General features: G+C 34.1%; 1 protein-coding gene across 3 annotated transcripts in view; it reads left to right on the top strand.

Moving 5' to 3' along the window:
- The window catches only part of LOC150095597 (uncharacterized), a 215,988-nt gene that overhangs the window by 7,157 nt on the left and 180,992 nt on the right, over positions 1-27,839 (top strand). For 2 of the 3 annotated variants that reach the window (XM_090410058.1, XM_090410056.1), the window contains exon 2: positions 23,564-23,703. In XM_090410058.1, coding sequence (XP_090266184.1) covers positions 23,576-23,703 — 128 coding nt within the window. In that variant the 5' untranslated portion in view covers positions 23,564-23,575. Of the gene's footprint in view, positions 1-13,185; positions 13,288-23,563; positions 23,704-27,839 lie in introns of those variants that run through there. The other variant, XM_090410057.1, reaches the window with a different exon arrangement.

The following is a 27,839-nucleotide window of genomic DNA, read 5'->3' as shown; positions in this document are numbered from 1 at the left end:
GGTGATTTGCCTTAGTGAGTCTCTGCATAAAGTAGAGGAAAATAATTTTGCTAGGTCATTAAATCTTTAGGTTGTGTAATAGTGGTGCAATCTGGATTAGAGAAAGGTATAAGCACAGGTGTGCAAAAATTGCATCAAGAAACCTCTGAAAGGACAAGAAAGTACAACTATCTGAACTGGAAACATATTTTTCTATTTGCATTTTCAGAGTCAGATTTACATTTTTTACATGCATCAGTGTAGAACAGTAAATACAGAAAATTAATGCTACTGTATGAGGTAAAGAAACCTGAAACAAAAGGTCAAAAGAAGATGATTCCAAAATTTTCAGGTCTGTTGGATTTCAGAGAGGCACATGCACCAATCATATAGTGTTATTCTGGACAGTTAAAGTAGACTTGTAGTTAGAGTTTGGGTGTCTGTCAAAAATAGGAGATCTAGCCTAGGTGCCTGTAACTGATGGTGATTTACATCATCACTACAGGCATCTTACATTTGTTGTACTGTCTGAAGTACAACATAAGAGCAATTTATGCTTTTCAGAGTTTGATGAACAATTTGTTTCCTTCACCTGTGCTGAAGAAGAAGAAATTATTTTAGTGCTGACTTGTCTGCTCAGTATAAGAACAAAAAGAACTTGGCTAACCACAAGGATATACAGGGTGTTCGGGATAAATTTGACATATTTATAATTAATTATATTTTTCCGTAAGTTACATGTATTAACACACACTTCTCTTCATTTAAAAGTTTGGACCCTTCTTCATTCATATACAGGATGGATAGCTGGAACCCACCTGAATCATGGAAGAGAATAACTTGTATCATGATGATTCGTGCCCGCCATCAAAATAAGGATATTACGACTGCTGCCCAATGCTCCCTGAATACAGTAAAAACAACCGGGCATGAACTAGAGACTTGCAATGGTGACTACAAGGATGTAGCAAGAAGAAAGATCCCTAGCAGACGATCTGATTGCGTTCGTACAGCAGAATTCCTCGCAAATCTGCAGGAACAGGTGTTGAAGAACCCTGGCATTGGAATTCGGGCTTTGTTCGTGGAGTTGCTAACTGTAGTCAAGCCCTGGATAACAAGGGTAGCCAATGGTAGGCCGTATGTATGGCAGCAGGATTCGGCCCCTTGCCACACCTCTGGGAAAAGTCAAAAATGGTTGTCTGAAAATTTCTACGACTTCACCAGTCCAAATGTTTGGCCTCCAAACTCCCCAGACCTTAACCCCATGGATTATTTTGTATGGGGCGCAGTTGAAAAAGACACCAATCGCACTTCCAGTAATACAAAAGCCCAGTTAATGGATAAAATTAAAACAGTTTTTGCGGCCCTTCCCAGGGAGACTGTAGCATCAGCTTGTTCGAGGTTCCGAAGCAGAATTGAAGCTGTGATCGATGCTAATGGTGGTTATTTTGAGTAAATCTTGTTGATAGTATTGTAATTAACTCTGCCTGTAATTTTTTTTGTCAATTCATTAAATTTAATAGATACAAAGAAGATTTTCTTTTTCCTTACGAAACTGTCAAATTTATCCCGAACACCCTGTATATATATCATCTTCATCTGTCTAAAGCAGGTTGAGGCCACCATAAACAATAACTCTGGTCAAATCTGTTGGTAGCCAAGTTATTTAAATTTCTAGTTCAGACTATTTATACTCAATGTTTTCTATCCATTCAGTGGTATCTTTCATTTTGGAGAATTTGAGGAAACCTGTTAGTAGACATTCTGTACACGCCCATACCACTGTAACTGTTTTCCCTGATTCTTGTTATTATTGAAATGTATAATTCTCCTCCTGATTGGTTTTCATTTCAGTCCATGATTTATTTTTCTCAAACACTTGCTTTCAAAAAAGCCTGTCAATCTTTGTTCTTTCTTCTGTTTGATACCCAAGTTTCTCCACCGTAAGTTTTGTCATAGTAGACCAATCCTAGATTTATTCTGTTTAATAGTTTCTTCATAATTTAGCCTGTCTGTAATCAATATACCTAAGTAATTGAATTTTTTAAAACCAGTTTATTTTCTTCCTTTTATCATTGTTTTGGTTTTACTAAAATTTATCTGTATTGCATAGTCTTTACTGTTTTATGTAGGTTTTCAGTTATGTACTTTTAAGTTTTCCTTATTATCTGTAAATAATACTATATTATCATCTGCATATTTTATATGATATAAATTTTATCTATTCACAGTTATTCCCATGCATTCTAGAATAGACTCTTCTGCTAGTTCTTTAGTAGTGTCTAGGATAGTGCTTGCTAGTGCCTATAATAGTTCTAGAAGAACGGTTCTAGGCACAGGTACTGGAGAATAATATTGAATATTTTTTCCTCTTTTGTTCTAATCTTTCAAGCACACTATGTTTACTTGTTGAATAAATGCTTTCTTCAAGTCTATAGGAAAACAGCAGTAAAGATTTCTATTTTTGCCCCACATTAATTCAGCTAATTGTAAAAGACCCTGCTTATGCTTCCTTTCCGAAACAGTGGGTCTCATTACTCATTCTCTATTAGCATTAGCAGTAAAAAAAAAGAACGTTATTTACTGATTTTTTTTTTCCTTCATAGTGTGTGATAATAATGTTTTTAGAATAAGATAAGAACAGAAGTTTAAATCTATAACAGTTTATTAAGCATAAATTTATTGAACAAATAAATCCAAAATAAGTATAATGTACATCAGGGGTCTTCAACGCATGGCCTGCAGAGCTCTTTTCCGTGGCCTGTCAGCCATTTTGAAAAAATAGCTACTTAACATTAAAACATGATTAAATAAAAAATAATTTCAATGAAGCCTGCAGGCCACTAAGCTATACTGCGGTATTTAGAATTGTAAGATGCATTCCAGATTCACAAGGAACACTGTGCATTTGATACTTCATAAAATCCTATAAAAATAAATATAAAATAGACATGCTTCTTCAGCCATCTACCAGCGTCAAGTGGTACTTAAAGTACATTGAAGGAATTTTTTTAAAAAAATGGTTGTCTGAGTTTACGCCATATTCACTTGCTTTAGATGAGAGCACAGATGTGAAGGATACAGCACAACTTGTTATCTTTGTCCGTGGCATTGATCAACAATTCAATGTGACAGAAGAACTGCTAGTGCTCGTACCTATGAAGGGAACGCCAAAAGGCACTGATATTCTTGAAGCTGCCAAGAAAACGCTCCACCTTTTCGACCTTAGCTTAACTAAACTCGAGGATGTGGTAACTGATGGTGCCCCTGCTATGGTGGGAAAGACTGAAGGATTTGTTGCTCTGCTACGGATTTCTATTAAACATTACCACTGCTTAATCCACCAGGAGAATTTGTGTGCGATTTGAGAATATCATGAAAGTTATTGTGACTGTCATCAATTCCAAGAGTGTGAAGCAGATCACGGTGATGTGGTTTATTATAGTAATGTTCGTTGCTTGAGCAGAAGGAAGGTTCTTAAAAGAGTCTTTGACTTAAGGAGTGAAATACAGCAGTTCATGCAAACCAAGGGGAATCCGATTGCAGAATTCAACGATCCAAAGTGGATGACAGACTTTGCCTTTGTGACCAACATCTTATTGCATATGAATGACCTAAATACACGGCTACAATCCAAAGATCAACTGGTACACACTCTGTTTAATCACATCAAAGCTTTTGTGGCCAAGCTCAAACTTTGGGAGGCACAACTCATTTTCAGCTTCTCGCTGAGTCCAACTGTTTGTCTTTTGATGAATACGCTACAAAATTAGCCATGTTGCAAAGTGAGTTCGAAGAGAGATTTGGTGATTTTCGTAACCAGCAGTCTTCGTTAGATTTATTTTCAATAGCATTCAGTGTCATTGCTGCTGAAATGCCAGGCTCAGTACAAATAGAGCTGCTTGAACTCCAAAACAACTTCTTTGAGAGAAAAATTATTCAATGTGCCCTTGCTTACATTTTACAAAGACTACATTTCTGAGGACGTATTCCCTAATCTTCGCCAGCATACTTTGAAGATTTGTGCTTGGTTAGGAAGCATGTACTTATGTGAGCAGTTCTTCTCCAGAACGAAGCATGTGAAGTCCAACACAAGAACTCAGATTATGGACCAACATCTCGAGAGTACTCTGTGCATAGAGACTTCCAACATCGACAAGCTGGTCAAGGAAAAGCATTACCAAGTTTCCCATTGACATTGTAAAAAATGAATGTTTTCTTCATTAAATTATCTTTTTTCAAGTATGGATTGTATTTACTTATCATGAATCCGACTCCTGCCTATGCTCTTAAAGCTGAGTTTGTTTGTTTTTATAGGATTTTATGTAAAGTACCAAATGCACCAGCGTTCCTTGTGAATCTGGAAAGCATCTTACGATTCTAAATATCGCAGTATAGCTTAGTGGCCTGCGGGCTACCTTGAAATTTTTAATGCTACCTGCACTGTCTGAAAGGTTGAAGACCCCTGGTATAAGGTTAACAGCTGTTTTGAGGTGAAGTAAGGTCTTGAGCGAAAGAGAAAGCCTAGTTTTTTGGAAGCTGAGGATGCAATGGTTGTGATATGTTTATGCCAGGAGAGGCCTGATGCCAAGGTAATTCCGAAAAGAGAAATTTCATCTTGTCTGGGAATTTGAGTGTTATCAAAAATAATACTGGGGAAAAATGGTTCTTTTTTGTGGGAAATAAGACAGAACTGTTATACTAGCGTTGAAGTTGACGAGGTTATCTGAGCCCCATTGGAGGATGGCTTGGAGGTCCGAATTAAGGGCAGTTGATGTTCTGTGGGTTGAAGTGAGTTGTGTAGGGTAAGGTTTATCAAATGAAAGGGAGGAGTGCAATGTGCTGTCATCTGCAAAACTATGTATTGGGATGGAGTTCAACTGAAGTAGGTCATTGATATACAAAAGGAAGAGGGTCAGCAAGAGATCTAAACGTTGTGGGACCCCAGCATTAGTTGGATGGTGGGAGGATAGGGAGCCATCTACCATTACACATAGTGTGCGTCCAGACAGAAAGCTGGCAATCCATCTGCAGAAGTCCTGAGACAGTCCAAATGATGGAAGTTTGCTTAGTAAGCCTTTGTGCCAGACCCAGTCAAAGGCTTTAGAGATATCAAGTGCAACTACTTGGGATTTGCCAAATTTTTCTATGGCATATGTCCAGAGATGGGTGATTTATGAGAGCAGGTCACCTTTTGATTGGCATCGACGGAATCCGTACTGGTGGTCGCTTAATTGCGACCTTCAAGGTAGAGTAGGAGTTGAGAATTGATGGTTTTCTCCATCACTTTAAATAGGATTGAGGAAAGTGAGATAGGGTGGTAGTTAGATGGCAGCGATTTGTCACCTTTTAGGAATGGGTTGAATATAGGCCAATTTCCAGGCTTTGGGATATATACCAGTGGAGTAAGAGAGTATGTACAGACGGCATAGGTATAGGGAAAACCCCAGGCCACAACCAAATATCAAGTGAACTTCTTGCATGTCTGAGACAAATAAGAATTGAAATCATCAGAAAAATTTGTAATAAAATCTGGAAGACAGGAGATAGGCCTGATGATTGGGTAAAATCCATTTTTATCCCAATACACAAAAATGAAATGTCAATGAATGTAGTAATTATAGAACTAATTATTAAAGAAAGACTTAAACAGCATGTCAAGCAACAACTTCCTGCAGAACAGGCATGTTTTAGAAAAAGGCCCACACTCTTTTCTAAAAACCAGAGATCAAGAATTTAATATTCCCTTGTATATGTTCTTCATTAATTAGGCTTTAGCATAATCAATGAAGAGGTCCCGTGGAAGACTTGTGGAAAATGCCAAGTAAAATGGTCATCCCAAAACACTTGACACACCTTTTAAAACAACTCTACGAGAGGAATCCGCCTGCAGTAAAGATGGATGGAAATCATCTCAGTGATTGGTTTGATGTCGAGAAAAGTGTGAGACAAGGATGTATAATCTCCCCGATCTATACAATCTTTAAGGAGAATACATTGTGGGAAAGGCACTTAATGGACACAATAGTGATTTCTTAATTGGTGGCAAAAAGATAAATAATCTTAGCTATGCTGACGATACCATTCTTATTGCTAGCAAAAAAGGAGAACTGGAGTCCCTCATTAAAAGAGTTTAATAGGAAAGCCTGAAATATGGTTTAAGGTTTAAGAATTTTTGTTTTATCATGATTAATATCAGGATAAAACAAAATAAATACATAATAAACAATAAATATGTGATAAATATTTGACAATTTTGCCCACAACAGTGACTTTGAGAAGGTGGGTGAATTCATTTACTTTGGAGCACTAATAAGCACCAAGAGTAGATAGATGTCAACCAGAAATTAAATTACTATGGCGAGAATCAGCAATGGTGCAATTGCAGAAAATGTGGGAAGACAGAAACATTTCTATCACCACTGAATCAAGACTGGTCAATAGCTTGGTGTTTTCACTTTTCATGTATGATTCTGAATCTTGGACACTCAGGAAGAAAGATGTGGACAAGATAAACAGTTTTGAGATGTGCTGGAGAAGGATTTTGAGAGTCTCCTGGATGGAAAAAGGTCTAATGAAAGTATAATAAATCAACTAAAAATCAAGAGGTGGCTATGTGCCATTGAAACAAAAGAATTCTGAAATGTTTTGGTCACGTTTAAAGATGTGAAAATGACAACCTAGAAAAACTTACCAAGCAAGGCCAAGTGGAAGGACGAAGAAAAAGAGGACTCCCAAGACCAAGGTGTTGAACCATATTAAAAAGATCACTGGACACTTGCTTTGGAGTTGGCCACTGCTGCAAAAAACAAAAAGACAGAAAGAAATGGAGATACATTGTGGCTAGGTCACGAGTTCTCAAAGGAGCCAATCAACCCCCCACCCACCCAGTGCTATTAGAGCAATTCGAGGGCGAGGGGATGACTCTTTCCTCTCAAACCGTAGTTTCCACTATCTACTTAAAAAAAAGGCAAGCCTAGTTGTCTTAAGGTGGCAGCCCCAACACTAGGAATACCTATCATCATGCTAGTCACTTGACATATGGAAACGTGTTATTTTCAAATCTCAACGAAATCCAAACCAGACAGAAAACATGGGAAGAGACCGCAAATGGAAAAGGTTAAGAAACTTTGGTAAAAGAAAAATGTGGTGAAATATGCTACATGGAACATTAGAAGCATAGCGCATAAAGAAGAATTAGATAAAATTTTAAATGATGGAAATATAGAAATTGCCGTTCTTACAGAAACAAAAAAGAAACTTAAAGGAACAAAAGAAACATCTAATTACAATATCATACAAATACATACATAAGCTGGTGTAATGATTTGGATCCATAAATCAATTAAAGCAAAAGTTGATTTAATGTTAGAATATTAGAAGCGCAATTAAAATTAAATAAAGAAAATTTTAAAGTTGTTGGAGTGTATGCCCTGAAGAAGGAATAGAAGAAGAAAAAGATGATTACTTTTACGAAGAGTTACAAGGAATGTATGAAAAATTAAATAAAACAGGCCATATAATTATATAATTAATGTCAGAATAGGAATTAAAAAAATTAACAATAATATACAAAAATTTGGAGAACCAACAGTAAACAAAAATGGAAAGAGGGCTCATTGATTATATAATAATATAAAAATAATGAATATGTTAATTGAAAGAGAAATTATTATATTGTTAATAATTAGAGATTTTTTTATATTGATTTTATATAGAGGATATTATCATAATATTAATCCTACCATAGAGATGATCTCTGTTCAACAATTATTTTTTTAATTCCGAGTGTACCTATATATGCACAAGGGTTCACTCCGATTGGTGCAGTGACCTCTTTTTTACTATTTCTTTCAGAAGCCAAATAAATCACTGACTCAAGACCAAAATACAAAATAAACACGTTTAATATAACAAAAACAATATATATATATATACACTTCAAACAAATATTATATAACTAACTACAAATTAATTGGATCCAAGGCCTTTTAAAAAATAAACTTACACTTAAGACTAGACTAAACACTTGTTTTCACAATGATAAATGTTCATAGTCAGTTTCTCTCTGTCAAGGCCATTTTCCGAAGATATATGACTTTATTCTTCATTTTCACAGGATCCTTTATCTTCACTCTTGTAGCACACAATTCTTCCTAACTCAGTTCTGTCTCTTTTTTAGTAGAAATAATAGTTAGATCTGGCATCCTTAATATAGATGAAACTTCCTAATCAGAGTTTTCTCAAACATTCCTTTAGAACGTAAATAGCAACTTCTTTTATTTACAGTTCTGCGATTCCCTTTTCGGAATCTACTACTAATCTTCCAATTAGCGTTTCTTCGAACATTCCATTAGAACGTAAATAGCAATTTCTTCTTTTATTCACTAACACTTATCGACAGTCTTAAATCTTTAAAATTTCATAACTCTACGATTCCCTTTTCGGAATCTACTATTAATTTTCCTCCGACTGTCACATAAAAAAAAACTTAAGTTCCTCCGAACCTAAATGTCTGCATGGTTAATTTTACAAATACATTTTGCAAACATAAAAACATACGTAAATATACATGTTGTGCAAGGGGACAAAAATCAATAATAGACTAATTTATAGCAAATGAAAAAGCATCAAAATAGTTAGATCCAGCTTCCTTAATATAGATGAAACTTCCTAATCAGAGTTTTCTTGGACATTCCTTTAGAACGTCAATAGCAACTTCTTCTTTTATTTACAGTTCTGCGATTCCCTTTTCGGAATATACTACTAATCTTCCAATTAGCGTTTCCTCGAACATTCCTTTAGAACGTAAATAGCAACTTCTTTTATTTACAGTACTTACTTCCTAAATGTTAAAGTCAGAAGAGGGCTAGAAATCGACACAGATCACTATTTAGTGCAGGTAAAACTAAAGTTTCCTAAATAAAATAAAAAATGCCAGATCAGCAGGAGAAGATGGGATAAACTCCAAACTGTATAAATTTACTGGAAAAAAATTTTTTCAAAGATTATTAAAATTTTTAAATAATACAGTGGTATCTCGCTAATCCGAACCTCTTTAGTCCGAACCCTCCAGTAATCCGAACTGGGGTTTGAAAGAAAAAAGTTTTATTTATTACGTATTATTATTTTTATTTAATAATTATTATTTTAACTATTATTATTTATTTTATTATTATTACAGTAGAATATTTTTTCACGTTGTCGATTGTACGGTTATAGCGTAGGTTCATTTTGATTTATTGTGTGTTCACATTTTCCTGGGAAGCCGTCGAACCTGAAGCAATTCGAGCGTCATGGAAAAAACTGTGGCCTTCTAGAATTTACCAAGATAACTACGGTGATACACAAAAAGGGGAAATTCAAATCATGCATAATTTGGTTAAAAATATAAATCCAGATGTTGAAATTTCACAAATAAAAGTTACGGAATGGAAAAAGAGTAACAAATAAAGAGGCAGTTAACAGTTTTAATATGTGTATAGAATGGGATAAGCAGAATGATACGCCATTCCACAAAATTTTATTGCTAATGCAGCTCCGAGAAGAAGCATTCGAAAAAAAGTTTAGCTTCCAAGAAGCAAAAGAAAATCAGTGTTTTTTTTACAAAGATAAAAAAAAACTTTTATGTATTATTTTGTGAAACTTTTTTTGTGGGTTGTTTACAAGAAAGTAATATTTTTTACACAAATTAAGTTATGTACTGATAGCTTTTTTATTGCAGTTTTATTAAATCAGAATCCTCAACAATACAGGTACATACAAACTAAATTTTTTACTAAAATAAACTTGTGTACTGTATTATTTTTTTAAGTTTTACATTGCAGTATAATAGCTTTTTTTCTATCAGATACTACATTTATTTACAGAATTAAATTGATGTACCATTAGAATCTGATTTTTTTTGTCTTAAACGCTAGTTATTGTTCTCTCTTGGGCGAAAATTCGCTAATCCAAACTTTTCGTTAATCAGAACGAGCACGGTTTTTATGTTCGGATTAGCAAGATACCACTGTATATACAAATGGACAAATACCAATAGAATGGAATATAAGAATAGTAATTACCTGTATTTAAAAAAGGGAATAAAACAAAACCTGCTAATTATAGAGGTATTAGTTTATTGAATACATGCTACATAATATATAATAGAATACTTAATGAAAAACTGAAAATATACAGTAAAAAAATATTATTAGAATGTCAAAATGGATTTAGAAAAGGATGCTCTACAATGGATGCAGCTTTCTGTTTAAAACTACTTATAGAAAAAAGAAGAGAATTTAATTTAGAAACTCATTTTTTTTTTTTTTATAGATTACGAAAAAGCATTTGACAAAGTAAAAAGATATACAGTATATCAAAAAAAAAAATCAGCTACCGCCCTTTTATTCCCGTATAGGGAGTAGGCGAGGCCGTTTAGCCCTATCTAACTTTTGGAGACTGATTAGGCAGTTCAATCTCCACTGGCAGCCAATCGAGAGAGACGGCTCAACAAGTGCCGCCATCTCGTGGTCCCTAACACAATATGTTTAATGTCTGAAATAATGTGAGTTCTACGGTCGATTTTCTTGAGTTTACTGAACGAAAAACCCGAGCGATGACTAGATTCAAAACAAAGTCTTCCTTCGTGCAGTCAAGTGCCGTGGTGTGCAAACGCCACATCCACTGAGATATACAGGCTCTTCGTTTACTGTTTGACATATTACAAAGAATAAATATACCTAATATTTTACTACATGCAGTATTGAATATATACAAAGATAATGAAAAAATGTCTGAAAAACAATCTATAAATGAAGGAGTGAGACAGGGATGCCCTCTGTCTCCAACACTTTTCAATGTTTACATTAATGAAATATTAATACAGTAGAACACCTTAAACCAGTGTTTCTCAACCTGTGGTCTGCGACGGTGGGATAGATGGTCCGCAGGCAGACTTAAATTAATTAAATAAATATATATTTTAATTATCCAGACAAAACGAATTAAAATTGAATAAGTAAGTAAATATTGAAATCAAATGGAGACTTAAAAAAAAACCAACAAACAGCTTCAGAATGTTCAAAGGCAGAAGCAATAAAACTATATTTTGTTCACTTCACCCTTCTTTCATTATTCGCCATTCTGCCGCTACAAATTTAACGGCAGAATGACAAATAATAAAAGAGGAGTGAAGTGAACAACAATATAGTTTTATTGCTTCCGCCTTCTTACTGTTTTGTCAGATTTGAAGGTTACATGTGTTATCCACTTTTCAACCAATTGCTTGTTGTTTATTGATTTTTATTATTGAAGGTTTCCTTCCTTCATCCAAGGCTCAGTATATCTTCAGAAGTGCTAAGTGATACTTGGACAAAGTGTGTCCTGAGTTAACCCCATTTTTTATATATTTATATATTTTTCAGAAACGATTTTTAATAATGGAAAAGTGGCTTAGAACTAATACTTTGAAAAAAAAAAAAAGAGCAAATGAAACAGGTGATGCTAACCCTAATTGTGATGCACGTGTTGTAATGGCGAGTAAATCTGATACTATTAAAGTAGAAGAAACAAGCAGTTCAAAGAAAAAATACAGTAGGAAATATAACAGTTCATATTTGGAATTTGGGTTTACTCTGGTGTGGAGATGACAGTGAACAAAAACCTCATTGTTTTGTGTTATGAAGTGTTGTCGAACAAGTGCATAAAACCTGCGAAACTCCGACATTTAGAAACTTAACATTGTGATGTGAAAAATAAGCCCAACTGAATTTTTTCAGCAATGCTTAGGGACATTAAATCATGGGAAAGATATAGTTTCGGCCATGGGTTCCATTAATAGCAAGGCACTAGAAACATCCTATCTCTTAAGTTTGCTCATAGCGAAAACAGGGAAAGCTCATTCTATCAGGGAAAATTTGCTACTTCAGCTATAAAAGATGTGGTAAAACTATGTTTGGTAACAAGTTACTAAAAGGTATTGATTTCATTCCTCTTTCAAATGACACTGTAGGTCGCACAATTAATGATATGGCAGGTGACATAAAATCTCAGTTAATCGAAAGAGTTAAAGAAGAGCCCTTATTATAAGTTAAAAATAGACAAGATGTTACAAATGATCCGCAGTTAATATGCTACGTAAGATATGCGCATGATCATATTCTGTTTTGTAGAATTTTGCCATCCCGAACAACAGGACAATAAATATTTCACACTTTCAATAATTACATAATACACAAAAGGGATCCATTTGGAAAAATGTATAGGCTTCTGTTTGGATGGAGCTCGCACCCTTAGAGGCAGGCATCGTGGGGTTGTTTCTATGGTCCGGATATGAATTGGGTACCATACATAGGGAAGCATTAACCTCCAAAGGAATGTCGCCAGAATTTAAAACTGTGCTATACAATGCTGTAAAGCTAGTTAATTTTATTAAACCTCGACCGTTAAATAACAGGTTATTTTCAGTATTCTGCGATGAAATGGGCAGTGAATATATACAACTTTTGCTTCGTTCTGAAATTCGCTGGCTTTCCAGTGGCAAAGTACTAACAAGGCTATTTCAATTAAGGCACGAAGTTTTATTGTTGTAAATGAACGTAATTCTGATTTTGCATTACTCCTTGTTGACGAAGCATGTTTATCAACACTATCCTATCTTTCAGACATTTTTTGGAAATTAAATGAACTAAATCTCTCTCTCTCTTCAGAGAAATTCTTTAACTGTTCTTGATGCGTACGACAAAATAAAGACATTCGAGAAAAAAACTGGTTTTATGGATTAATTATGTAAAAGACTGACAATTTTCACCTTTTCCAACATTGGAATCCTTTTTAGTGGAAAAAGATAATTTTGTTGATTCTGAGTTTCTGGAAAGGGTTTGTGACCACCTCAAAAATCTCAAACAGAATTTTGAAACATATTTTTCGAATATCTTTTATAATAGATTTCTTTGGGTTTGTGATCCATTTCAGGCTTGCAGTCACGAGAACGACCTTTCGTTATCAAAAATGAGCAGTTAATTGAGCTTTCAAGTGACAGTGGACTTAAAATGCAATTCCATGATCTTGGTTTTGCTCGATTTTGGATCTCGCCTTCAGTGAGAAATGAATTTCCAGAATTATCTGAAGAAGCATTGAAAATTGTCATGCAGTTTTCTACAACCTATCTTTGTGAGAAAGGATTTTCATCGCTCCTTCAAATAAAAACAAAATACAGACTTTGTCTTAGTGTGTGTGTGCCTATCTTTGACTGAAGTTGACCAATATTGAGCCAGGTATCCAGCAACTCTGCAAGGGCCGAGAAGCTGAACCATCTCATTAAAAGTAAGTAGTAACATAATTATATTATATTATATTATTTATTTGATACATTTTGAATCGTTTACTTCCAATTTAATTAATTATGTTTCCGTATGTATTAAAAACATGCATTTAGATTTATTAAGTTATAAATGGCACAGTTTTTCCAAAATGTTGGTAATTCCCATTGGTTTTTAAAAAAAATTACAAAAAGTCAAAATGACGTATAGGGAAATAAATTAAAACTGTTTATTTTTGAAGTAAAGCTTCAATTCCAACATTCTAAAATGTTATTATTCTTGCTTTTCTGTTCGTAAAATGTTATTTTTCTTGCTTTTCTGTTCGAGGACATTGTTGAAGTCTATTTCATCACTCAGTTGCTGTTTTATAGACAGTGTGGCAAGATTTCTTAAATGCCAAAGAAGTGCCGTCCAGGGCATATCAACCCACCCACCCCCTCCTCAGCTATGCCTCTGTAACTTAGTGGTCTGTAGAATTGTTTTAGGCATTTTAATGGTCCTTGAGCTTAGAAAGGTTGAGAAATGCTGCTTAAACAATCCAGGTGTATAGAAATTTCCCGGAATAACAAAATAAATACACTATTATTTGCAGATGATCAGGTAATAATATCAGATAAGGAAGACAATTTACAAAAAGCAATATATAATTTAAACATTATAGTAGAACCAGGGCTGGTGCATTCGGGCGCCGCTATGAAGGGCAGCGCTGCTGCCAGGAAACCGTTCATAAGTTCATTTTTAAGAAACATAATTTTTTATCATGAAAATAAAAAATTCTTAGAATGATTAATATTAAAATAAATAAGGCCGGATACACCGAATAAAAATTTTTAAAAAAATGTATATTGCCGCCTCTTTGATCAGCCGGCAGTTTACAATTTGCAGCTAGAGCAGGCTAAATGCTTGCCTGCAGAATGTTGTGTCTACTGCAATCTATCTAAAGTGAAACAATGAACGGTTTTTATGTGCAGAAACAAATTTTCATAAAAACATTTGTTGCTAGTTAACCAGTCATATGGTACACATCTCAGTATGCTACTGACAGTAGCACAGTGCAGACTATTATTTCGTCTCTGTCATGTTGTGTAATAATTTCTTGTGGGTATAAAATAGAAATGGAATCAAAAATTTTTAAAAAAAATCCGGTGTACAAAATCGTAAGCGTCATGCTGCGAAAGAAGCAGATACTAAGAAACAAACTGGAGCTCTTAATAAATTTGTTAAAATATTAAAATATTCTGATGCAGATTGTAACCAACTCGATACATCAGAAATCAGAGTTGATGAACCATGCACATCATCCAGTTTTCATGAAAGTATTATTGCAACTATTGAACAAGATAACAAGATGCATGATTTAAGTGAAAAACAGTAAGGAGAAGATTTAGTTGTAGTTGACCACGAAACTAACACATTGTTAGTCTCTGTAAATTTAGAAGATCCAGGTGAATGGGGAAATAGTGATGAAAAATTAAGAGTTGTTTTAATTGAAATGGAGCCTGTTCAAAAGAAAAGTATAATATATCCCAGAGATACATGTGGTCATAAATTTGGCGATACGTATTATAATAGAAAAATGGAAAACGGTGAGCTCGTGCCAAGAACATGGCTCATTTATTCCGAAACTTGATATTATGTTTTTTGCTTTTGTTGCAAACCTTTCGCACCTACCGAATCAAGTAGTCTTGTAGAAGGTTATAATGATTGGAGAAATGTAAGTACAACTTTGCATAGACATGAGACTAGTTTAACTCACATGAAAAATTTCTTAAAATGGAAGGAACTTGATAAAAATTTAAAAAACAAAACTACTATTGATTGCCAGACTCAATGGAAAAGAAACATTGGACGAGTGTTTTAGAACACTTGGTAAAACCATAAAATTCCTTGGTAGCAAAAATTTAGCTTTTCGCGGATCATCTGATAAATTATATGAAAGGAATAACGGCAATTTTTTAAAATTAATCGAAATGTTTGCGAAGTTTGATCCCGTTATGGAAAATCATGTTGAAAGGACCCTACAACGAAACAGTAGAGTACACTATTTGAATAAAGACACTCAAAATGAAATATTAGAAACTTTAAGTAACGCAATTAGGGATGCAATTTTATTATCAATTCTAAAATCTAAATATTATTCCATAATTTTAGACTGCACAGCTGATGTAAGTAAAACAGAACAAATGACCATTATTATTCGCTTTGTTTCCTGTGACAATGGAATTGTCAAGATCAGGGAAAACGTTTTAGGTTTTGCAGATATATCAGATTCCACAGGACATGGTTTATGTGCAACAATAATGGAACAACTGGAAAAATGGAACATTCCCATTGAAGATATGCGAGGTCAAGAGTATGACAATGGGGCAAATATGAAAGGGAAAAAATATGGACTCCAAAATTTGCTTTTAAACAAAAATCCTCGAGCTTCTTACATGCCATGTGCTGCTCATACTCTAAATTTAATCATTAACGATGCAGCCAAAGTGAATGCAGATACAATTAGTTTCTTTGCAATTATTCAAGAAATATACAATTTATTTTCATTCTCTTACAAACGTTGGGCAATCCTTTTAAAGTTCGTAAAAAAATTAACATTGAAAAAGCCATCAGAAACTCGATGGGAGAGTAAAATTAATGCAATCCGCCCTCTACGATATCAGTTACGAGAAATTTACGATGCACTTTTTGAAATTTTAAATAATGAAAATTTTAATAAAGAACTCAGCATGAAGCACAAACATTATGTGCTAAAATAAACGACTACAAATTTATTTGCTCTCTTATAACTGAGCATGATTTACTTAACAGAATAAGCCTTGTGAGTAAAATGCTTCAAGACAAAAATATGAACATTACACTTGCTTTAGAATCTATCGAAAACTTAAAAATATTCTTGCAAGAGTATCGATCAGACACAAATTTTAAAGAAGTTCTAAAATGGCAAAAGAACTGAGTGCAGAGTTGGACGGAGAACAAGAATTTAAAACTAGTACGGAAGTCCAACGACAAAAGAAGACATGACAATTTGACTAAGAGCATCATGATGAAACACCACAATCGCAGAAGAAAAATTTAGAATGAATGTATTTTATACACTTCTAGACGTTGCAATGTGTTCGTTAATAGAACATTTTGAACAACTAAAGATATATTATGATAATTTCAATTTCTTGTATAGATTACTACAAATTAATAACAAAGATTTACGAAAAAATTGTGACGATTTGGAGATTCTCTTGAAGGACGGCGACAATAAAGACTTAAATGCAATAGAACTATATGACGAGTTATGTGCTTTCTGCGATATTTTTCAGAAGGATAATTTAAATATTCAAAACCCTTTCGATACGCTTAATTTTATTGTGTCCAATAATTTATCTTTCCCTAACTTTTCAATTGCTTGAAGAATACTATTAACCGTACCTGTTAGTGTAGCAAGTGGTGAACTTCCTTTTCCAAGTTGAAATTGATTAAAACCTACTTAAGAACAAGTATGTCACAAAAAAAGGCTTGTTAGTTTGGCGTTAATAGCTATTGAAAATGACATATGTGCGGAATTAGACGTTAAGAGCATTAATTCTAATTTTATGAATATGAAATCGAAAACCCTAAAATTTTAATTTAAAATAATTTCAAGTATATTTATGTAATTTAATTTATTCTGTAAAGATGTTATTTTTTGAATACTTATATTAAATGTTCTAATTATTTTTGAATTCTTTTCTTTTCTCAGTCTATCTTGAGTTTCTTTTATTTTCCTAAAAGATAGTTCCACTTATAAAAATTATTAAAAAATTTTTAAAGCTACTAAGAATTTAGTAACTTGTAAAATGCAAGAATTTTTTAAACTTTAGTTCAAATAAATTTTAACTATAATTAAAATTCATTTTAATTTTGTTAGCGATTCGGGTTGGTGAGAAGGCTATATATAATCCCTTTATCATTATATTCAACGATTAAAGTGAAGTGGCTTTATCAAAATTTGCTTTAACTTTTGAGAATTTTTTGAATATTCGGGTTTTTAACGATTATCCTGCCTAGTCAACGCCTCCGGGTCGTTACATTTAGCGAACCAACGTGTGGCTGTTCTGTCAAAATTAATTTAAGAAATTTGAAATAATTTAAATTTTTATTATCATAAAAGAACCATACATGCCCGGATTACAGGGGCGCTTAGATAGACATTGCATGCCGGTGGCAAAGACCCTAGCACCGGCTCTGAGTAGAACAGTTTGGAATGAAAATTTCCATAGATAAAACTAAAACAATGGCATTTTGTGGACATACTTCAGTTAGAAGTAAAATAGTTATTAATAATAAAATAATAGAACAGATAAATACTTTCAGTTATCTTGGATGTGAAATATCATGTGAAGGAGATAAGGACATAAAATTAACAACTTCAAAATTTTTACAAAATATAGGCCTGATAAATAGAACACTTAGTCCAAATATAGTACAAAAAGAAACACGCTTGAAAATATATAATACTTTTGCATTGCCCACATTATTATATGACAGTGAAATGAGATTTATGAGAAGAACTGCAAAATACATATTATTGGAACAAAAAAGGGAAGTGGCCCATTGTGCCCAATATGTTCAGATGACGACCACGAATAGTCGAAACGGACCACACCCCGTCAACCACCTTTCCCCTTCCTCCTCCCTATTTTAAAAAATCAACCCTTTCACCTTTTCCCCACCCTATATAATATAATATATATGTTTATATATATTACGGGGGGAAAAAAACCCAGGTTTTTCTAACTTAATTCTACCAAATTGCCTACCCCCTCCCCCACGCACACACACTCAGTAGTTTTTCGACATCGCAGACAAGAGGAAAAGCCGTAACACCCAGAAAAAGGTATGTGTAAATTTCTATTCCTCATGCTACATATACTTTTTGGTACATTTACACTCACAATGCCCTAAGAATCCATGAGTAAATAGCCAATGACATTTAAACAGGGGTACTCCTAAACTGAAGCAGGCAAAATTGTTGTAATTATAATAGGGAAGAAGACATTTTAAAGGAACTAAAAACAAAATCAATAGAACAAAAACTAAACAATTGTAAACAAAAATGGATAGAACATGTAAGCCAAATGGCCAACACCCAATATCCTAAACAAATACTGAAATATAAGCCAATTGGATATTGGCTTATATATCAAAAAAGGATATTGGATGGATAATGAGACCAGAACAGATCAATATGGGCTATATCCATAATTATCATTATGATGATGAACTAAGATACGAAAGACACCTGATCTGTTGAATCCTAGTTTTGTTTGCTCCACATTGATTATAAGATAGGTTATGTCAACACTGCAAGCTGGTAGCTGTGATATGGTGCTAAGTGTTCACTTGGCACACATTAGAGCCTCTGATACTACTGAAATGTCATTTGAATGCTATAGCTTACTGAAACATTGCTTCTGATTAAGTGCATCTTGTTATGTTTGCTCACAGTTTACCTATCTGGAAGCATTTATTTCTGGTAGAATAATGCACTCTACCACAAGATACTGTTTGGAGATGGTTCCAAGATTACTATACTTTTTATATTATTTATTTATTTTATATTTATAACTATTACTATACTATAGTTAAGGGTCATCTAGAGGAAGCAACATTAAATTGTATATGGGAGGTAAGGAGGGTTAATCAGGTAGGAGTTAGATGGATGAGTAATATCATTAAATATGAGCTGCAGAAGGTATATAAGGAGAAAGGTGACCAACATGGTAAGAAAAGCAAAGAGAAGAATCTAGCCAAGCGGGCTAAAGGAAATCCCAGAGAGTTCTTTCATTATGCTGCAAGTAAAAGGAAGAATGAATATGGGAAGATTGACCTTATTGAGTGCTGATAGTGATGACTTGACAGAAGAAGATAAAATAGTTAGTGAATGATCACTTTGAGGATATATCATCCAAGTGAGGTTACTGGTGTGACGTATGGGGGGGTATCTAGAAAGTTCTGATAAACACCTAGAACAAAACTGATATAGCCATAATAAAGAACTGATTGAGGCTTATAAACTTCTGAAAGGGTCATAATATAATTTTTTAATTCACAGGATTTAAGTTGATAGAATTTTTCATTTTATGAAGGGTGGGAAAAGAACAAGAGAGCATCCTTGGAAGCTGAGAATGAATATCGCTAAAAAGGAGTTGAGGGCTAGATTTGTCTCTCATAGAGTGGTGTGTGATTGGAATGGATTGCATTGGATGTTGTGTGTGCAAGCAGTGTGAATGAATTCAAGAACAAGTATGATAGCTGGTGCATGTAGTATTGGCCTCCCTTGATGAGTCCCTGACTCTCTAGAGTCTCTCTTAAAAATAATAATAATATGAACATACTAATAGCATAACTTTGCAATTAGTATGTTCTTTCTTGTGGTTATATCAGTTGTGCTTCAATATCATTTTGTTCTAGGTGTTTATCAGAACTTTCCAGACCCACCATCATATGTGACAGACTGATTTAAGTCTCAGTTCTGGTAGAGATCCAAGGGAGTGGAAAGAGGATAGAATAATTCCTGTGTATAAGGGAGGTTCTAAAACTGCAGTAGCATATTATAGAATCAGTATCTCAGGAGTGTTGGTAAAAGAACTGAAAAAATTGGTCAAAAAGAGAATTGAAGAATGGGATACTGTATGAGGGGCATCAGGACTTTGTGAAGACACGGGCATGCCTTAGTAATTTATTAACTTTTTATAATAGAGTGATACTGCGTTTGATTAAGGAAATGACTACAGGATGTTTCTGCTGGATTTTGCAAGGATATTTGAGAGAATACCATATGGAGCAAATTAGAACAAATGGGGATAAATACGACACTGGTTATGTGGATAAGGGTGGCTGCTGAACAGATATCAAAAAGTGGTATATGGAAGAGCAGAATCCAAGTGAAAGGAGGTGACTAGTGGTGTGCCACAAGATTTGGTACCAGGACCACTACTATTTAATTTGTATATAAATAATATAGAAATAACCTGAAAGGAAATATTCAGTTGTTTGCTGATGATTTGAAATTAGGTGGAGTAATAGTCAAGGTGATGTTGGAAGCTTGCAGGGTGATTTAAATAGGCTGTCAGTATTGGCAAAAGAAAACCAGTGTCAGTTTAATGTGAAGAAATGTAAATTATGTATTTTGGGATAAATAACAAGCTGCATACCATGTCGATGGAACTATACTCCAGGAAATGGATGAAGCTAGAGATTTAGGACGTGGTAGATAAACAGAGTTAAAGTTTAGACAACATATTGCTAAGGTAGCTTATAAGATTACTTGGCTGTTGGAGAACACACTAACAAGTAGAGATAAGGAAGTTATGTCCCTTTATAAGGCCTTGATACATCCAGACCTGGATTACTGTGCTCAGGTCTGGTCTCCTGGGTTTCTTGGGGATGAGGAAATGGTGAAGAAGATTCAGAGTTGAGCGACCAAGACAGTCTGTGGAATGCAGAAGTTGGTTGATAGGAGAAAAATAGGGTGTTGGTGATACAAACATTTAAGTTACTCGAAGGGTTTTATAGGATTGATGCATGGGAAATGGTTCAGTACTTGGCTAGAGAAGCTATAACAAGAGGTCATCTCTGAAAGTTGAATAAAGGTGTGGTTTTGTAGGGGCATGTGAGGACTACATTTTTGCTTGGAGAGTTGTGAATGAGTGGAATGGGTTTCTAGAGTCAATTGAGTGCTTTATCTGTTAGTGGATTCAAGTAAAGGTATGACAGATTGTGTGGATTGTTTGTGTCTCCTGCAATGAGTCTTCGGCCTCTGTGGAGATGCCCATACGTTAATAACAATAATAATAATAATAATGCTATTTGGATTGGAAAACATTTTCTGAGAACTGCCAGATAGCAAATATTTTACACTTTGCAGATCAGAAGTAAAATAGGGGATATCATCTACTTATATATAACATGAAAAACAAAATTTATGCAGTTTTTAAATTGAAAATTACAGAGTATAATTATAGGAAATTAGTGAAAAGTATGGAAATTTTTAAGAAACAGTTTTGTTTAATTGGGATTCAAAGTTAGTGTTTCCAGTCATCAGAATTGATTGCAATTGCTCATCAGATGAGGCTAATCTATAATGGTATTGTATACATTTCATCTAAGAAAATGTGTTTTTTGAGCTACCAAATATAAATATAAAGAAATATGTATCAATATTTCCCGCAATGAGTCTTCGGTTTCTGTGGAGATGCCCATACGCTAATAATAATAATAGTAATAATACAATATGGATTGGAAAACATTTTCTGAGAACTTTCAGATAGAAATATTTTACACTTTGCAGACCAGAGGTAAAATTGGGGATATCATCTACTTATATATAACATGAAAAACAAAATTTATGCAGTTTTTAAATTGAAAATTACAGAGTATAATTATGTACAAATTATGGGAAATTAGTGAAAAGTATGGAATCTTTAAGAAACAGTTTTGCTTAATTGGAATTCAAAGTTAGTGTTTCCAGTCATCAGAATCGATTGCAATTGCTCATCAGATAAGGCTGATCTATAATGGTATTGTATACATTTCATCTAAGAAAATTATTTTGAGCTGCCAAATATAAATAGAACGAAATATATATCAGTATTCACTGACAGACGCATGACTCTCAAAACCTTTAAGTTAGTAATGTGAGTTGCAAGTGGCACTAGACACAGGCAAAGACTGCATCATGTTAAGAATACTCTGTGGATACTGAAAAAACAGGAATTTCTTGATTCTGTCACAAAATTTTCTTAAAAACCATAATTAGCTCACAAGTTGTATGATAATAGGTGGTGAACTGGATCAAGCCCCCTGGCTGTAGTTGGTCAGATCCTACTATATTGGATTGTTATTGCAGATTACTCTACTGCATGTAGCCTGCTCAGTTACTAGCTACTTGCACTCCCACTACTAACTTAAGTGTTTTGAGTGTCATCCGTCTGCCAGTCAATATTGGTACATATTCCCAGTTAAGTGAGCCATAAACTGGGATGAGGTGGATTAAAATTTTTACAACAGGAAGTTACTCTAGCACAATTGGAAACATCTGCAGAATGCAATCACATATACATTGGATAGCATCCATCTTGAATGCTCCCATCTTATGGTTTAATAAGTTGAGCCTATTCTGAGGGCTAAAGTAGATATTACTTGCTATTAGGTTGCTGTGCTTAATAACTTGGCAACTGAATTTTTGTACTTCTAATAATGTACAAGTATATATTATGTGTCCGCTGCAGTTAATAATTTTTTTTATCTGACACACCCATGAAAGTTCGAGAGGCCTATAGCATATCAGTGTCTGTATGTGGGCAAGAGAGTAAGAAAAAAGGAGAATCTATTAATGTTTTTTTTTTTTTTGAACAGCTGAAAGTTGTTTTCTTAGGGAAAGGTAGAGTGGGAGAGGTTTTTCCAAAGAATATAGGTCGATGGAATGAAAAAGAAGGCAGAGAAGTTAGTTTGAGTTTTGGCTTGACAGTAAATGGGTGTTGGTTAGTAGCAGCTTTTGTTCTTTGGGAAAAAGTGGAGGAATGATAGTGACCATTTCCACAGAGCATATGAAAGTATCTATAGAACAGTCATAAGGCTGAAACTGAAGGTCTGTGAGAGAAAGGGATTGAAGTAGATTGCTCTCTTCTGGATAGCATTAAGTAATCTTAGGAAGGATTTCACTGCACTGCTCCAAATGGGTGAGCAGTATTCCATGTTTGGACAGGTTTGGAATTTGTATAGTTAGCAGCTGTAGAAGTGTGAAGTACATTTGTCCAAAAAAAGGGAAATCTGTATGGTTGAAAATTGGGGTTAAGGAATATAAGATCTTTCATGTGATCAGATAGGACTCCATTTTGATGGCAAAGGTTGTCCCCATTGAAATCTAGCTAGGAGATCAAAGTTCTGGGCATTGGTCCTATGAATCTTGAGGGTTCTAACAATTGGGCACTGCAAGGTTTGTCAAATGAATTGCACAATACATCATATAATAATTATGCATCCCTTTAAAAAAAAAAACTATACAAAGTGCTGAAAATGTATTTTGCATACTCGTATTTTCAGAAATGCTGAATATTTTTGCCCATATATGATGTAATGATTAATTCATTCGTGTCAAAATTGAGTGGATTTTAAAATTTCCATTGATTTTTTTTATTATTATTATTATGTAAGGAAGAGGGATGATAATTCTCAATTTTTTTTTCTTTTAATATTGTATTTTTTATGTAATGAAATCTTTAATTTTGTTATTTCTGTAGGAAATTTTCAGAATGACATTGTCACTGAATACACATGTTGTGCAGGTCACCAATGTGGCACCTATAGCAACTTTGGAACAAATGTCAACTCTCTTTGGATTCCTTGGGAAAATTGATGAAATAAAACTTTATCCTGCAGAGTAAGTTTTTAAAATTTGATTTGATTGTTTGATTAATTTAAAAATGTAGAAAAAGTCTGCATAATTGAAGTCCCAGTGAACTGTGAAATGCAGTCTTCAGATTGAAGCATGTTAGATATGTCCTCTTTCTGTTGTCACCTCAAAGACATTTGAAATTATAGCTTTCAAACTTTCTGTTACAGCTGATGTATTATACTTTCGGTTTTTGCATGTCTGTTTTTGAGATATCAGTAGTTATAAATCATATAACAAGAATGGCAAGACCTGTGATGTGAATGTAGGGAATTAAAAACAGTTTCTGATTACATTCTCTTTCATCAATATATTGATGTAACGTTGAATTTTCAGTGGAATTGTTTTGAGTATAACTTCATTAACACCTTGAGTCCTGTTGATGTAAATATACATCAGTCGCACGTGAACCCAGAATCCCATAGATGTATATTTACATCGCTAAATTAAAAATTCTGAAAATAATAATATATGCTTGAAATTCATTATCAGACTGTACTGTAGTTAAATTTGAACCTTCAGCTTCATTATCCATGAGGATGGTTGACTTTCATCAATAAAAATGGGAATTTATATTAGTATATTTGTTGATAGGTGGAAAAGGTATGATTGAGAAGAGAAGAGATATGATTGAGACATTCAAATTGCTGAAGGGTTTCTATAGGATTAATTCAGAGGATATTTTTGAGATCAGGACTGGTGGTGGGAGAACTAGGGGACGCCTATGGAAGCTGGGCAAGAGTGTGGTTAGCAAGGGTGTTAGAGCTGGGTTCTTTACTTTTGGAGTGGTAAATGAGTGGAATAAGCTGCCAGAGTCTGTTGTGAGTACTAGGATGGTGAGTGAGTTCAAAGCAAGGTATGATAGATAATGTGAGAATGTCATATAGTTGTGTGGACATGATGTTTAGGGCCTCCCTCGATGAGTCTAAGGACTCCCTGGAGTCGCCCGTAATAATAATATTGTAACCCCCTGACCATTGGCTGCATCACGTATAAAACGTCCATATTTCATTATTTTACTACATATTTCTAGTAATTTTTGTGTTCTAATCGTCTGCATTCTCAACATGTGTTGTTGAATGAAGTTAAAGTTGCTGTGCAAAATCAGGGAAAATAGAGCTTTTAGAGGAAAGCTATTGAGTGAATATGCAGATATCATCGAGGCATTTGAGTGTAATGTGCATAAAATGCATAAATTAGTACCACTGGTAACAAACCAGAATGGGATAGTTAAAGGGGCCTTTGCACTTTATGTACACTAATGTCAGGAGCATTCGGAACAAGGGGGAGGAGTTTGTGGCATTAGTTAGGTCATCCTTGGCCAGAGGTTATTGGCATTAGTGAGACATGGTTAAAAAAAGATATAGTTAGTGGGATAGAATGTGACGGATATAGTTTGTTATTGATGACAGCCAGTGAACTGCAACCAAAGAGAATAGAAGTTCAACTGCAGGCCAGTGAAAATAGCATTTGACACTATCGGTGTGATATAGAGGCCATCAGAACAAAACAGAATTGGATGCTTCTATAAAGCAGGGGATGAAAAAGATCAATGCTTCCCAAACTTTTATGGGTCAAGACCCACTTTCGAAAATGGTAATTTTTCATGACCCACTCACTTCTAATGCATATTTTAAAACCAAGGGGGATTGAATAAAAAATATCGCTTTATTGTCACAGGTTAATAAATTTATTAACCTGTGACAGTGTGGAACTATATTAAGTACGTCGCAACATGTTGTCACAAGTTCGTTCGATTGAGCATGCCTTGACCTGTTTGTCTACTCGCTTACGTTTTTGAGCTATGTGCAATAGCAAAGTGTAATTGCTATCGAGAGTTGATTGATAAACAATTCAAAATTTGATATAGATCTGCAAGCTGAGAGAAATGAGACAGAAATAGTAATTCTCATGTGATGTTTAACTAAATCGACTTTGAATTGTTCATCTGACGATTCTCAATGAGTGAAACTCTCCTAATGGGCATGTAAACTACTCTCATATTTTAATATTTAATGTGACCCACCCAAAATCAGCTTGCTACCCACACTTTGGGAAACTCTGAAAAAGATTATAGGAATAGTATGCATCGGCAAATTGGCTCAATGAGTGGATGGCGAGTAATTATTACAGGAGAAATTTCAACTATGGGAACATATATTGGAAGCAGGAGACGACACATGGAAGGAAGGAAACGAGACAGGAATTTATTCAGTTACTAAGGAATAATTACTTGAGACAGCATGTGATGGAATATGCTAGGGGTTTGAGAGTGCTAGATCTAGTAATTGCATCTGAGAATTTGACTATAATCAGCCAGTATAACCACATTGCAGCCAATTGGTGAGCATTATCATATTCATATAGTCTTGACCTGGGAGGTGGCTGCATGTATGGAATTTTAAGTTAAAGGATATATGTGGAATTACAGGGCTGATAAGTAGAACAAGTTAAGGAGATCTTAACAAGCTTGGATCAGTGCCATAGCAGGTGAAACTCCAACACTGGATATTGATAGTGCATGGGAAGCGATAAAAGAGTGTTTGGGGGGAAGGAATGGCAGACTCATATCTAGAGTCAGGAGAGTAAATCAAGTGGAAGTTAATAAATGAATATCATCATTAAGATGGAACTACAAAAAAAAAATTGTGGAGAGAATTCAAGGAGAAAGGTGACCAGCGGGCAGAGTATGAAAGGAAATTAGAAGCGCAAGTCAAAGATAATCCCAAACAGTTTTTTTTTTTTTTATATGTTGCAAGTATAAGAAAGAATGTTTATGGCAGAATGATTTCAGTGAATGCCAATAGTAATGAGGTAATTGAATCAATCGAGATACTAGAATTACTAAGTGAACATCTTGCAAGAGTATGTCATCCATGTGGAGATATTGCAGTAACAAGAGAGGCAAAGACATATGGGAGCTGAGGTAAATGAAATGGAGGTGCATAGCATATTACAGAACCTTAATGTGAATACATCTTGGGATTAGATGGTATACCAGCTCGAGTTTTACGTGATACTGCTAGGGAATCATTGGTGTCTTTGACCACATTGTTTAATCTGTCTCGGCTCTTGGTTAGTCCCAAGTGGGTGGAAAGAGGGGGGAAATAGTTCCATTGCATAAAGGAAGCTCCAAGACTGATATAGCAAATTATGATTTGATCAGTATATCATTAATTGTTGTCAAGGTTCTGGACAGGGCTGCATTTATACTTTTGGAGGCCCTAGGCACAACATCATTATGAGGCTTCAAAAATAAGCATTTTTTTAGTTTATTGAAAATAAAAGTCAACATTTCCATAATAACTCATTTTAGTAACACAATACAATACAACATTGGTATACATATATTTGCATTTTAAAAAAAAGTATAAAAATAAATCAGTTCAAATTTAAATAAAAAAATTAATAACTAAAAGTTTTTTTTGGCTTGGGTTTTAACAAATATATCTATAATGTCATCATAATTAATCGAGTCCATTACATCTGATTCAGTGCATAATAACAACAGTTCGTTTGTTTTATTTTGGTGCAAGTTGCTTCTTAAATAATTTTTTATTCGTTTCAACACTGAAAATGAGCGTTCGGCACTTGCATTTGAAATAGGCATTGTCAAAAATATTTTTAAAATTGTTTCTACGTTCAGAAAAGTAGACCTTAATCCATCATTTATAAATTTGTACATATTTTTGATTGAAGAATTTTCTTCCTTTATCATTATTAAAAATTGCTTTACTTCATCAGTAAATTTTTCTGGATCAATATCAGTCCCATAAGTTTGTAAAATTTTATTAATACTAGTCTTGTACTTGTCTTGATCTATATCTTTCTTCAAAAAAATGTCAAACATATCTAATATGTTGAAATAGCTTTTTGTTCTCTCATTAATTTCCAAAATTATCTTATCGCAAATGACATTAAAAGTATTCACAGCCAAATTTTCTTTCCCATGTAATATAATCTCATTGTTAGATTGTGAAACTTCGTTACTCATTTTTTTTGTTTGTTTTTTAATTTTTTCCTTTTCATCTTTAAATTTTGTCTCATCTGTTAATAAATTCACTTCTTCATTTACAGCAGCAAAACTATTTCTTTTTTTTATTTATTTCAAAACATTTTCACAA

Source organism: Typopeltis vanoorti, chromosome 20 (assembly GCF_054136105.1).
Source record: "Typopeltis vanoorti isolate ZY-2024b chromosome 20, IOZ_Tvanoo_1.0, whole genome shotgun sequence".
NCBI lineage: Eukaryota > Metazoa > Arthropoda > Arachnida > Uropygi > Thelyphonidae > Typopeltis > Typopeltis vanoorti.
This window is presented reverse-complemented; position numbering and strand designations above follow the sequence as displayed.